The 13,988-nt window shown below is 40.7% G+C and overlaps 1 protein-coding gene and 1 long non-coding RNA gene across 2 annotated transcripts in view; both read right to left on the bottom strand.

Moving 5' to 3' along the window:
• Positions 1 to 13,988, bottom strand: part of LOC141139198 (uncharacterized) — a 1,175,459-nt gene that overhangs the window by 180,015 nt on the left and 981,456 nt on the right. The window lies entirely within an intron of this gene.
• The window catches only part of LOC141139194 (cytochrome P450 2K6-like), a 193,016-nt gene that overhangs the window by 171,945 nt on the left and 7,083 nt on the right, over positions 1 to 13,988 (bottom strand). The window contains exons 2-3 of the mRNA XM_073625113.1: positions 4,370 to 4,532; positions 15 to 164 (exon numbers count right to left, since the gene is read on the bottom strand). Of these exons, the coding sequence (XP_073481214.1) occupies positions 15 to 164; positions 4,370 to 4,532 (313 nt within the window). The remainder of the gene's footprint in view (positions 1 to 14; positions 165 to 4,369; positions 4,533 to 13,988) is intronic.

Genomic DNA, 13,988 nt, shown 5'->3' with positions numbered 1-13,988 from the left:
TAGCCAAATGTTACCTTTTAAAGATTCAAAACCTTTAATTAGGTAAGAACATTCTTCAATAATGCTCTCTTCAACAGGACTTTTACCCATCCCGAAATCACGCAAGGTTGTCAGAGTAAATCTTCTCATCACCTTCCAGTTTTCACCACGTGAGTGAGCAAGTCCTGAGAAATTCAACATTGTGAGCGTATATCTTTAATTAGACAGCAGACACCCTATTGGCATGGAGGTATGTATTTATATTTTATATTTTGGAAGATTTTTCCCTAAATTTTTTTTTGGTAGAAAAGTATCGCAAATACTTGTTAGCCAATTTGTGGCCAGTGCCCCCCCCCACTAAACATTCCCCCACCTCATTTAGCAAAACCCTCCAACAGTAGTAAATAAATAAATAAAAAATGCCAGAAATACTCACCTAAATACATGGTCACTGGGTTTCCATCTTTCTCGCTGCAAAGTGGAAGTGTCCCTCTTTGGGTGCCCATGCCTCTGCCTAGAAATGCAGGTATTCTCCATTGGCTGTGCATCAGTGGCATGATGACATCACAGTGAGAGTTAGAAACAAGATTGTTGAGTGGCAGGTCCAGACTGCAGTTCTGGATTATTGGTCCCAATTAGCAGAAAAAGCATGCCAGTGGATCACCAGGCAGGATTCAGGTATGGGCTTAGGAGGACTTGTTCCCTTAACAAATGGCATATTGGTGAGTGGGTTGAATTTTAGTTTTAATGTTTTTCCAGAGTTAAAAGTATATCAAAATGTTTAAAGTTTTTCTTTTTTTATGTTTCATAAAGTACAGAAAGTTTTAAAGCCCTACCATTTTTTTTGTTATTTTTTTTTTTACTTGTGCCCCATTATTAAAATCCCCCATTACTTCCACCTCATAGATTCAACATAAGGTAGAGGAAATCTCATTAAAGTGTGGAAAATCCCCTCTTAGTAATCACTGGAACAGGTGTCCCTGTTGGAAGATTTCCCCTAATTTTCTATCTGGGTGTCAACTCAGAATTTTAGATTTTCTCTCACTTTCAGTCCTGGTGACAATAGCCATGGGGAATTGTGTGCAAGGACTTAAAAAGCCACATTGCAATCACTGCATGGTTATGGTTTGCTGACACGGCTGACATAGCGTATGTTGGTATGAAACTATTCAAAGAGATATAAAGGAAAATATTGTCTGGTAATGTGCAGCATATTAATGCTACAACATAATATGTAAAATAAAACAAGAATACAATTTAATTCAATGTATTTGTCTAGTGTGTTAAAGTCCAACTCCAGACAATATTTTTTACTTTACTTTAAACAGAGCAGAGAATGGTTAAAGCCTCTGTCAGGTTTATATTGCCATTGGGGAGAAATTCCCTCTTCAGCGGGGACACAGACAAAAACAAAATTCCTACCATCTAAGTTTCTGGGATGAGACAGGATGATGCTTTCTAGCATAAAGTATGCAGATGAAGAACACACCCTGGCACACCCCTAGTTACACTATCCACAATTAATAAGCAAAAGTGAATTAGTTATACCAACAAATGTTTTTTTCAACCTCTACTTTTTATGGTATTTATATTAGATTTTCAGACTAACAAATACAATCATTTTGAACTTACAATAGAAAAGTGATGGCAGAAAAAAGACCAAGTGTTCCATTGAGTCTGCTCCTTTATTTTTATTTATACTATTAATAAATATAGAGAATGCCATTAGGCCTATTAAAGTGGAACTTTGTATATATCATTGTTGACCACCAAGTATACCAGCACTACAGAAGAAAAAGATTTGGGGTGGGGGGGTGCTTATTTCAAATTATTATTATTATTATTATTATTATTATACAGGATTTACATAGTGCCAACAGTTTGCGCAGCGCTTTACAACATGAGGGCAGACAGTACACTTACAATACAAATCCAGGAGGGATCAGAAGGCCCTGCTCGTTAGAGCTTACAATCCAGAAGCGAGGGTCAAGTGGAAACAAAAGGTAATAACTGTGGGGGTGAGCTGATGGAAAAAAAATGAAAGTACAGTTAGGTGTGGGTAGGATAGGCTTCTCTGAAGAGAAGGGTTTTCAGGGACCTTCTGAAAGCTAATAAAGTAGGAGATAAGCGGACAGATTGGGGTAAGGAGTTCCATAGGATTGGCGAGGCTTTGGAAAAGTTCTGGAGACGAGCATGGGAGGAGGTGATGAGGGAGCTAGAGAGCAGGAGGTCTTGAGAGGAACGAAGAGAACAAGTAGGCAAATGATTGCAAACAGTGTGACCAGGCAGTGGGAAAACCTAATAGAATTCTAGAATTCATCACTAGAGGGATCACCAGCAGGAGGAAGGAGGTTTTAATTCCCCTATGTAGATCCTTATGTCCATAGGCGTGCACACAGGGTGTGCCAGGTGTGCCTGGGCACACCCTAATCACCCTGTGCGGTACTGATTCCCACTGATTCCTGGCACCCCTTGCAGTGATGCCAGCTTCCCTCCTCTCCCTCTGGCTGCTGCTGGGGTAGTTTCATGATTGAGTGGGTGCGAAGTGGCTGGTAAATATTTCATTTACTGGCCCTCTGTACCAATCACTCCTGTACTCATTCTTAGTAAACTATGCTGCTCAGCAAAGAGCACTTCCCATTCCTTCACTGTCCAGTGCAGCTGATGCTGCAAAGAAAGGGACTGAGGAAGCTCTGTCCTCAGTCCCTTTCTCTGTCTCAAAAATGAGAAATCAGGGGTTTGTTTAGACCTTTGATACTCCACTAAAGTCCCCCCAACGGGGCTCTAAAAAAATAATAAACAAATAATAAAAAATAATATTGTAAAAAATAATTCTAAAAACAAAATTGTAAAAAGTAATAAAAAAAAGCAACTATTGACACCGTCCACTGCCCTACTGACACCAATCTCTGCTCTACTGACACTGTCCAATGCTCTGCTGATATACACGCTTGTGTGTTTGTGCTCTGGGGTGCACACCCTAATGCAATAGGCTGCGCACACCAATGCTTATATCACTAGAGGGATCACCAGCAGGAGGAAGGAGGTTATGATTTCTCTATATAGACCTTTAATGAGACCTCATTTAGAATACTGTGTCTAGTTCTGGAGACCTCTTACAGAAAGATATGGTGAAACGTTTGGGGATATAACATATCAAGAACGACTTTAGGAACTTAGTCTGGAGGAAAGAAGTCTGGAGGAAAGAAGGGAAAGGGGAGACATGACTGAAACCTTTAAAATACAGGGGGATAATAAGGTTCAGGAGGGCAGTTTTTTCAATATGAAACCAAAATCAAGAATACGGGGACATGACCTCAAACTACCTGGAGAAAATTTCAAAACAAATTTTTTACTGTATTATTTTACTGAACCTTGGGTGGTTGATGATTAAAATAAATTATCAACAGAAGTAGTGAGACAGTCAACATTAAACAGCTTCAAACATGCTTGGGATACACATAAATCTAAAGGCAGACAACAAGTTTAATGAAAAAAAAAACAAAAAACAAATGAACAGACTCGATGGACTACTCAATCTTTTTCTGCCATCACTTTTCTATGTTTCTAAAATCAACATATATATATATATATATATATATATATATATATATATACATATATATAAAATAACAATTTTATTGTGTATAGGTTAAAATGTTAAATATAACATCATAGAAGACATAAACGTATTCCTACAGAAAAATTCATTGCAGTCTCCATGTATATTCTTAGAAGAAATTTTGTGGCTTCCTCAGGACCAATAAGGATTTATACATTCATTAAAAATACTTCTTCAGAAAGAGCTGGGGCAAAAAACAATGAGATCATAAAGGTGAATAACAAACATATCATACTTACCTCCACTGTGCAGCTCATTTTGCACAGAGTGGCCCCGAACCTGCTCTTCTGTGGTCCCCTGGTGGCTCTTGCGGCTTCTCCCTGCATCAGATAACCCCCTGGGAGAAGGGGGGCCATAGAGGCCAAATTCAGGACTCGGCCCCGCCCCCCGGCACCCGCATCATTGGATTTGATTGACAGCAGCGGGAGCCAATGGCTGCGCTGCTATCAATCTATCCAATCAAGAGCCTGGAGCCCATGGAGAGAGAGACAGTGCATCCCCACCGACTGAATGAAGGGGTTCAGGTAAGTAAAAGGGGGGGGGCTGGGGGGCCGGTGACTGCCAGGTGTTTTTTCACCTTAATGCATATGATCCATTAAGGTGAAAAAAAACACAAACCTTTACAACCCCTTTAATTCACTTACTTGAATTTAAAAATATACATTCAAGGATGTACAGTATTATTGATTACAAGGCTGTAATGTTGTGTGTCTTTTATACCTACCTAAAGTTTAGCTTTAAAGCACATCTGTCAAAAAAAGGACTCACCGAAATCCTTGTCCATGTTTTGGAATATTCGAGTTTTCCCTCTTCCTCCAAACTCTTCAGCATAATTGACGAGAGCATCTTTCACGGTTTCATATCCAGCCAATACCACTATTTTGTTTGTACCCATTTGAACACTAAACACTGGGCCGTATTTCTTTGCAAGCTTAGATAAAACAAACAAAAAGAAATAAAGAACATTACATTGTAGATTTTTCCCCCACTCAAGACATATAAATCTAATAATGCAACCTACAAGAGGTGAACTGCAAGGTGCCTGCTATTGCCATGCTCTCCAGAATCATCTCCCGGCTGCCCCATCAAAATGGAAGAAGTGTGAGTATTGCTTCCTACAAGTCTGTAGTTGTAGTACCTACAGTATGCAAGCAACATTTCAGCTGTAGACTACTGCAGGGTAAAGACTTTTATTCTGGGGAAGTTACCTTTTTGATACACATTACCTTTTTTTTTTTTTTTACTTTTTAATTTTTCATTAAAACTACAAATGTGCTTTCAGTTCCAGAAGATTTTACCCCCTTTATGGCCAGGCTATTTTTTGCTGTTCGGCACTGCCCTAGTTTACAATAGAAATTAAAGGCAAAACATTTTTGTATAGACATACAATACATTATAAATACATTTTCCCCTTTTATAGAAGTGATCACATTCCTACTGTTATCAGCTGCATTAAAGCTGGGGGGAGAAGCAGCAGCACACTGAGCTTCCCAGTGAATGGCTGTGCAGTGTGGGGGCATGTCAGGACAGGTCTGATCATTGGATGAGAGCATACTGAGTTCCCAGCACAGCTGGAAAACTGACCATGGTGTGCTCTCCTGCTTGGCGTGGTCAGTTTTTAATAGGAAAGCAGGGGGACTGGCAGGAACACCAGGCATTTCACATCAAGGAAGCAATATAAAGAGAACAGGATACTTTCTCATACAAGTACAGTACATGGTACATTAGACACATATCATGAATATGAAGTTTTGGGGTAACAAATGTTTTAACTGACAATTGCGCGATCATGCAATGCTGTACCGAAACAAAATGTCATTTTTTTCACACAAATAGAGATTTCTTTTGGTGGTATCACCTCTGGGTTTTTTTATTTTTTGCACTAGAAACAAAAAAAGACTGACAATTTTGAAAAAAAAAAAAACAAGATTTTTTTACTTTCTGATATAAAACATATCTAAAAAATTAAAAATTTAAATAAAATCTCTTAATAAAATTTTGCCTAAAATTATTTTATAGTGGCTGGACAGTATGTAAGCAGATTGATTAGGCCGCAATATAAGATTGAGAGACAAGGCAGGTTTTATCTTGAAAAAAATGTAATGTATTATCTGAGAACGAATTATCTGAGAGACAAAAACCACAAACAATTTTAAGCATTGGAGCTCCGGGATAGGCTGCAAAATTATAGCACAATTCAACATCTATCCTGCATCAAACTAAAGAAATTTTGCAGCTGAGGATCAGCTGCAGAATATTGTGTAGTACCTTTACAGTTCCACAGCACAGGAATAAGCCTGAAACTTTAAGGTACAATGCAAAATTTACCCTGCATCATACATTAGAAATTTTGGAGCTCAGATCAAGCTGCAGAAACATTGTGTGGCAGTTTTACAGTGGCTGAGAAACAGAATAGGCTGCAATTATTAAGACATTTGCAGTAAACATAAGACATTTTGCACCTGCAGCTAAGCTGCAGAGACATTGTGTGGCACCTTTTAGTGTTGGAGCATCTGAATAGGCCAGGAGAGGTGAAAGGAAATATTAATGATGCCATCCTTTACAAAATCAAGTGGCCCAGCCTGGACACCCAATAGTCCATGGTGTCTTTATTTCTGAGAGTGTTTGCATCAGCCCTTAACCTGTTGCAGTCATCAACCATGTATTTCAGGTGTCGTTTGCCACTTATGCCTACAGCAGGGCTGGCTGTGGTTTAAGAAATTATGAAAAACAGCTCTGAGGCAGTCAACACCACCAGGATTGGAAGCACAATAGTAATCTGAAAGATCCTGCCACTATGAGGAAAAGTGACAAAGTGGTAAAGTGGTTCGTATACAACACCCCCCCAAGATGCAGAATTTTGAGCTCCCTCTGGGATGGTGGCACGAAACTGGCCATTTTACACTTGTGATGATGATGGTGTTGCAAAGCGGAGTAAAGTGGCACTAAAGTCTCCAAAATAGAGACTTTGGCTATCGGCATCAGACAGTCTGAGGGGATAGTTGGGTTTTGTCATTCAGGTAGGGAAGACAAAATTGCCCTTTATGCAGACGGTGCCCTTTTTTTGGGGGACACCTCAGGTTCATTAGTAGAACTTATGATACTCATCTCTGAGTTTGGGCAATTCCCGGGCTTCCAGATTAACTGGGAGGAATCAACATTGTTGCCATTGGATGATATGGAAATTTCTCTGCCCGATCAGGCCTCACAAATACAAATTAAACATATAGTTAAATATCTGGGGAGCGAGATAACCAGAAATGTGAAGGATTATATTGACTTGAATCTTAAACCATTAGCGCTTAAATTTAGGGATAAATGTCGGAGCTGGTGTAAACTTCCACTGACAGTGATTGGTAGAGCGAACCTTGTTAAGATAATCTGGATCCCCCAGCTACTTTATATCCTTCATAATTCCCCTGTTTGGATTATATCATGTTGGTTTAGGAAGATAAGTTCTCGAAAGAGAGATTCTATCTGGCAGAAAAAACAATCCTGTATAAAATTAACCACTCTAATGTTAGCTAAAGACGCAAGAGGGTTCGCTATTCCACATATAAAAAGTTACTTCTTAGCCTCGCAGCTACAGCAATTTTTTGGCTGGATGGAAATATCAGAGTCTGACCCTATATAGGGCCTGTTGTTGCCGTTATGTAGGGAATATTTACTTGCCTCCTTATTGGAGACAGGATATTTGCAAATAGAGAAAAGGTTCTTGACGGGTAAATTAATTGATAAAGTATGGCAAGAAATGAAAAACATCACTAATATAAAGGGTTACACATACCATACTCCAATATGGAAAAATGCAAATTATGAGGAATTGGGAAAACTGGAAAGATTTGATCTATGGCAAAAACAAGGGTTAAGATACCTGACGCAATTATTTCAGAAGCATAGTTTTAAAACCTTTACTCAAATAATGGAAGAATATGAAATCCTGAAGATTAGGTTTTTTCAATACCTTCAGCTTATACATGCTATAAAAGCACAGCCCCGCTCTTGTGAATTAAAACTAAATAAATCAACAATAATCTCTTTACTAGATTCTAAGGTACATAAACAAGGACTTAGATCATGACTATACGGGGTATTGTATAATAAATTTCAAGATTCAGTAGTTATACCATCAAGGGCTCAATGGGCACATGATCTGGGACTAGGGATGCATCCGATGTTCGAGTCAAACATAAGTTTGACTCGAACATCGGGTGTTCGCCTGTTCGCCGAATAGCAAACAATTTGGGGTGTTCGCTGCAAATTCGAAAGCCGTGGAACACCCTTTAAAAGTCTATGGGAGAAATCAAAAGTGCTAATTTTAAAGGCTTATATGCATGGTATTGTCATAAAAAGTGTTTGGGGACCTGAGTCCTGCCCCAGTGGACATGTATCAATGCAAAAAAAAGTTTTTAAAAAGTCAGTTTTTTCGGGAGCAGTGATTTTAATAATGCTTAAAGTGAAACAATAAAAGTGAAATTGGTCTGTTGGTATAGAAATATAAATAGCCACCCCTAATATCCTCCACCACCACTGCGCCAAAAAATAAAATAAAAATGTGTATAATAAAGAGCTGCCACTTTAGTAAAAAAATATGAAATGTCAAAAATCAAACCTATAACAATAAATGAAAAATAGGAAGAAATAGTGGTGCTGATGAATGTGATAGATAACCGTGATTTAAAAATACTAAAACAATGATTCTGTAGTTATAAATAATAATAAATATCACCCAGTGACAAGTGAAAAAAATTGTCTATATAATGATATAGTCCATAAATATAAAATGGCAAAACAAATAAGAAAGAGACTTCAGTCTTCTTAAACGCTTAATCTTCCACCACACCAACGTGCTTGTGACACCTCTCCCTCTGAAAAACGCACTCACCAGCTTGTATTGCCTCCCACTCTCGTGTTTGGCAAAAATAGTAGTTGAACCACACCTGGGTTACAAATTACCATCCATAATAATCCGTGACTCAAATCAGAATAGCTCCATATGTGACAAATAAATAAACAAAGTGCTCCACATAGCGTGATAACGTTTCAACCAGTTTAATAAAATCACACCAAAAACACTTCAATGTATACACTCACTTTCAAATGATAAAAGTAAGCCTCAAATATAAATCCACAGCAAGCAAACAAACGATGGCTTAGCGGTGCACTGCAGTCACGGCGGACCTGAAGTGTGTGCTTGTGATGTGTCTCTCACCCCACTCCTAAGGTCCTGCTATCGGGTGTCAGTGTATAGTTGTTCAGCAAGCGGCATCTCACATCAGTACGATAGATTGCCGTGTAGCCACACCCCCGACATGTTTCGTCACTAAGACTTCCTCATGGGATTGGCTACACGGCTCATCAATTATCCCTTATGTATTCTCCCACTGTTAGTCATGTGGTTCCCGATACCGTGCATGCGCCCACGTCATGTCCCCATGACCACAAAGCGCCGGTGAATAGTAGTAGGCAGTATCAAATAATGTTGCACAGATGATACCATAGCATTTATACCAACACTTATTAAGGCAATGGTGTGTATAAACCTAAAATAACACATTTAAAAAAAGGAAATAGTATGCCTGTAATGTGGCACATGTTTCCCGTGTTTAGAACAGTCCAAGAGCAAAATGAGAGCAAATTCATCTAAAAGTACCCAGGTGTGGTTCAACTACTATTTTTGCCAAACACGAGAGTGGGAGGCAATATAAGCTGGTGAGTGCGTTTTTCAGAGAGAGAGGTGTCACAAGCACGTTGGTGTGGTGGAAGATTAAGGCCCCGATGGAAAATGTCCGATTGGAGCGTGTTGTCGGAAATTCCGACCGTGTGTAGGCTCCATCGGACATTTTCCATCGGATTTTCTGACACACAAAGTTGGAGAGCAGAAGATAAAATTTTCTGACAACAAAATCTGATCGCGTCAATTCCGACCGTGTGTGGCCTGTTCCGACGCACAAAGTGCCACGCATGCTCAGAAGAAATTCCAAGACGGAACAGCTCGTTCTGGTAAACTTAGCGTTCGCAATGGATACAGCACTTTCGTCACGCTGCAATGTTAATGGTTTAATACAACGCACTCTCTTCTTCTTTATAATGTGACAAGAATGAAGTAGTTTTGCTGCTCATATTCACACAGACTTCTCACAAAGTTTTATTTTTGTTTTTTTATTGGGATTCCCTGAATATATTGTTATTAGTTGTCACATCTGACAGAATTTTTTTTTTTTTTATTTAATTTTTTTGGGGATTTTAAGCCTTTTTTTTAATTTAATGTTTGGATTTTTTCAAAGGCTGATCTTTGTTCAATGTTATTTTTATTTTTACTCCAGAATATTTTTGTGTGTGTTTTGTGTGTCAAGTTACCCCAACACCATTGATATCTTTTATTATTTAATCTCAAGGAGATTGTTTGTTGTTGGTGTCCCTTGTTCATTTCACATTGTATATTTGAAATGTACCTGAATCCTCACAAACAAACTGTCATTTTTTAAGTAAAACACATAGGAGAGTATAATTCAAAACAAAAATCCTTTATTAAGGGATCAGAACCAAACAAAGAGGAAGGCAACACTGGATCAACATGAGAAATTAGCGAAGCCTTGGACCCCCACGGCAGACATCAATTCTTGAACATCAAAATTGGTGGCCGGAGGAGTCCATATGTAAGGGAGGGCAGTCTGGTCCAGAATTCGCAGAGATCCGGATAGCAGCAGATGACATGTGTGTCCCCAGGCTGTGGTACCACAAGAGGCTGCATTTTTTGGCCAACCAGACTGGATCCAGGGTCCTCACTTTCTGGTCTTCCTTTCACACTTCCTTCCCGGCTGTGGCTGTGCTGTTGGAGATGTGGCAGGAGGAGGAGTAGGACCTGGAGGAGGAGGAGGACTGGGAGGACCTGGAGGAGAGGGAGGAGGAGGAGGACCTGCAGGAGGAGGAGGAGGACCATCGCAAAGGTGTGTCTGAGCTGTCATTTGGCCCCTCATACCTTTGTTAAGAGCCTCCAATATGAACGCCTCACACATGGCTTGTTGGCTCTCCTCCATCCTCTGCATTTTATATGCAATGACGGTAGCAATGTCCTCCTCCACGGTCTGTGGTGCTCCCAGGACCTCTGTAGCCCTCCAAAAGAGTCCTCTGGTAGCCTCCTCTAGGGCACTCCTCCTACTGCCACTTTCTCTTGCCAGGGGGGGTGGAGGAACATGCAGATCAGCCAGCCGGCTTGGCCCAGCCACCTCCTGGCTCAGACTTCCCTGTGTATGAAAAAGGGACATGGTTGTAATGTTTTGCATCATCAATCACAATCATAAATTAGTACTCCCAACTAACATCTAGTTAACATCATTGATTGGACAAGCAGAAATATTTAGAGGAATGCTATACCTGGCTCAATCTGGGCTCCTCCACATGTGGCCTGGAAGGCCCAGGTTGGGCATCAGAAGCCTCAGTCGGGGGGGAAGGAAGCGTGGAAGGAAGACTGGAGAGGGATGGCCTGGGTTCAGTCTGGCCTGCCAGAAAGTGCAGCCTGTCGTAGTACAACATCCTGGGGACATAGATGTCATCTGCTGCTCCGGATCTCTGTGAATCCAGGACTTTCTTGCGCTCCCCTAGATATGTGCTCCTCAGGCCACCAATGAAGATCTTTAAATAGGTGATGTCTGCCGTGGGGATCACCTGCTTCACAATTTCACACAATTGCACTAGTGCTGCCTTCCTCTTTGCTTGGTTCTTGAAATGGGAGTGTTTAATCTCCCACAGACAGGGCAGCTCCCTTAACATATCTAGGAATACTGACATGAAGTCATTATCTTTCATTAGCATATCCATGTTCACTGCAAGACACAACACAAGACAAAGCCTAATGTCAGACAAAACTCTCCTAATCTTGTTACAATATAGGCCTCAATGTAGAAGCAGTATAGGCACAAGTTTGTCTCTTACCTTCGTTCTTACGATCGGCGCGTCCAATGCTCCTTCCTCCGCTCACAGATCGTACGTAATACGCACGCGTGTTACGCTTTATACACACTGCGCATGTGTGTAACTCCGCCCGCCCCTGACGTTCTTTCTAGTCTATTCCCCGCCCCTTTTCGTTCGGCGCAGTGGGGGAAGAGCACATGGCGGAGTCACAGCAGGTGCGTGATAATTGCAGGAACGAGGAGGAGGAGGAGGAAAGCCCAGATCCGGACACGTCCCGATCCAGAAGGAGACGTTTTAAGGCCACAAATATGTCCTTTGGGGAGATGTTGGAGATGGTCGACATCATGAAGAAGTCCGACTATGACGGAAAGTATGGGCCTTACCCCAACCCCAATATTAGAAAGGCCAAGATCATGGCGAAAGTGATCAAAAGTCTGCAGAAGAATTTCGGGGTACGACGATCGAAAGATCAGCTCAGGAAGCGGTGGTCGGACCTGAAATTGAGAGAGCCAGAGCAGTACCGAAAGATCCGGAGAGTGCTGCAAAAAAGTAAGTAGTTGTGCTGTGTTCCTATTCTTTCTGTCTTTATTCCGTTCGTGCTGCTCCATATGCTTTTATTAATTGTAACGTTTAAAAGGGCAACTTTAATGTTCATGGGCCCATTATTCGTTCGTATCAAACATTTTTCTTTCGACCTCTAAAACACCATTGTTTAGGCCATATGCATTTTCCCACATTTTTTTGGGCCTACTTGGATGCCAAATATTTGTTTGTGTAGATGGGTTTGTTACTAGAATGAAATGCAAACTAGATTCTGTGTAAGGAGAGGACACTGAGCAGCTGTTTTCACATCTGGACACTGGAGCACTAGTGTGGGACCACAGAACACCATTTTTATTAGGGGGCCACACAGGTGCTCCAGTGTATACTATAGGGGGGCTACATCTGTGAAGCTTGTACCAAACAGGTAAAGTATTGCAGCTTGACAAAGGCCATTAAAAAAAAGACATCTTGGAACTCGGCTAAAATAGACAATTGTACCCCACTTCCAAGCAATGTTTCCTATTTCTAGTTCTGCCATCAAATATCTGTGTGCTAATTATACCATTTTTGTTTTACATAGGGGAGAAAAGACTCGGAGGACACCCCTCATCCGAGGAGACCACATACCCCCCACCTCTGGAAGAAGGGGAACTAACACCAACCCAAGAAGAGCAGGAGGAAGAAGAAGATGTGGTGGAGATTGGCACCACAACAGGTGAGTGTCTGCGACCACAGACTCAGGTAAAAGAGATGGATGGTGGCAGATTTTTGATACCTGTTTTTGTTTTGTTTCTCTCTTTTTAGGTGATCGTGATGTGAGGGATCCAGGACGTTTCACTTCAGAAAGTGCCCAGATCCTGATCGGGGAGATCACGGGGTGTAATGTAGAACTGCAAAACATACAGCAAAAAATCAAAGATGTGATTAAAAAAAATAATAACATCATTGATGTTTTGGGGCGAATTTAAAACCCCACAAAATCACTTTTTGGATTGTGGTCCAATCTTTTAAAACTTTTTGCAATGTTTTAAAAAGCCAAATTTGGAGGATGCACACAGTGTGTCAACATGTGCTATCTGCCATCACGGGAGATCAATGGACGCGTTTTGGGGGTGCAACCCCTTCCTCAGTTATAAAGTAGCGTTGAGGAAGGGCTTGCTCCCCCAAAACACGTCCCTTGATCCTCCCTGATGGCAGATAGCACATGTTGACATTCGTAAATTGGTGTGCATCTTCCAAATTTGGCTTTTCCAGGGGTGATTTCCCCCCATCTGAACGCTATATCAAACCCAGTTCCTAAATACTGATGTCTGATATAGCCTTCAGGTTTTACCTAATGTGAACTTTGTAAGTTCAAGTTTTTTGTCTTTCTTGTTGGTTTTACACAGGCCTGTTTTATCTGAAATGGACATTTCGATTTTTGATAATGCTACTGCAAAAATTGTTATACAACAAACATGTTGGTTTGTTTTAAAAACCTTTGGTAAATGCACATGTGATTGTGCAGGTATAAAAAAGTTGCTTACTCAAGAATGTGTGGATTATTGTCTCAACACTACAATACAACACTTTTGGGGTGTTGTAATTGCTGTTTTCAGCAAACATGGGGGTTATTTCCTAAGGGCAAATCCTCTTTGCACTACAAGTGCAGTTTCAGTGCAGTTGCAAGTGCACTTGTAGTGAAATGTGTTTTTGCATTTAGGAAATAACAGCTAACAGTGCTTTGTATAAGGTTACACAAAAGGGTCAGCTAAAACAAACACAAGCAGTAAATGTCCACCAAGAATTTCTTTTTTTTTTATTATAAAAAGGCTTCACAGATTGTCTGGCATATTGATAGTCCCCCTACCCGCAAAGAACTCCAGGTAGCGTAACCGGACATCACGGGCACTCAGGGAGGGCAAGCCAAGACGGCCACTTTCAAGCACCG

The sequence above is a fragment of the Aquarana catesbeiana genome, linkage group LG04, assembly GCF_042186555.1.
Source record: "Aquarana catesbeiana isolate 2022-GZ linkage group LG04, ASM4218655v1, whole genome shotgun sequence".
Classification (NCBI taxonomy): Eukaryota; Metazoa; Chordata; class Amphibia; order Anura; family Ranidae; genus Aquarana; species Aquarana catesbeiana.
Note: the sequence above shows the minus strand (reverse complement) of the source record. Positions and strands in the feature narration are given on the sequence as shown.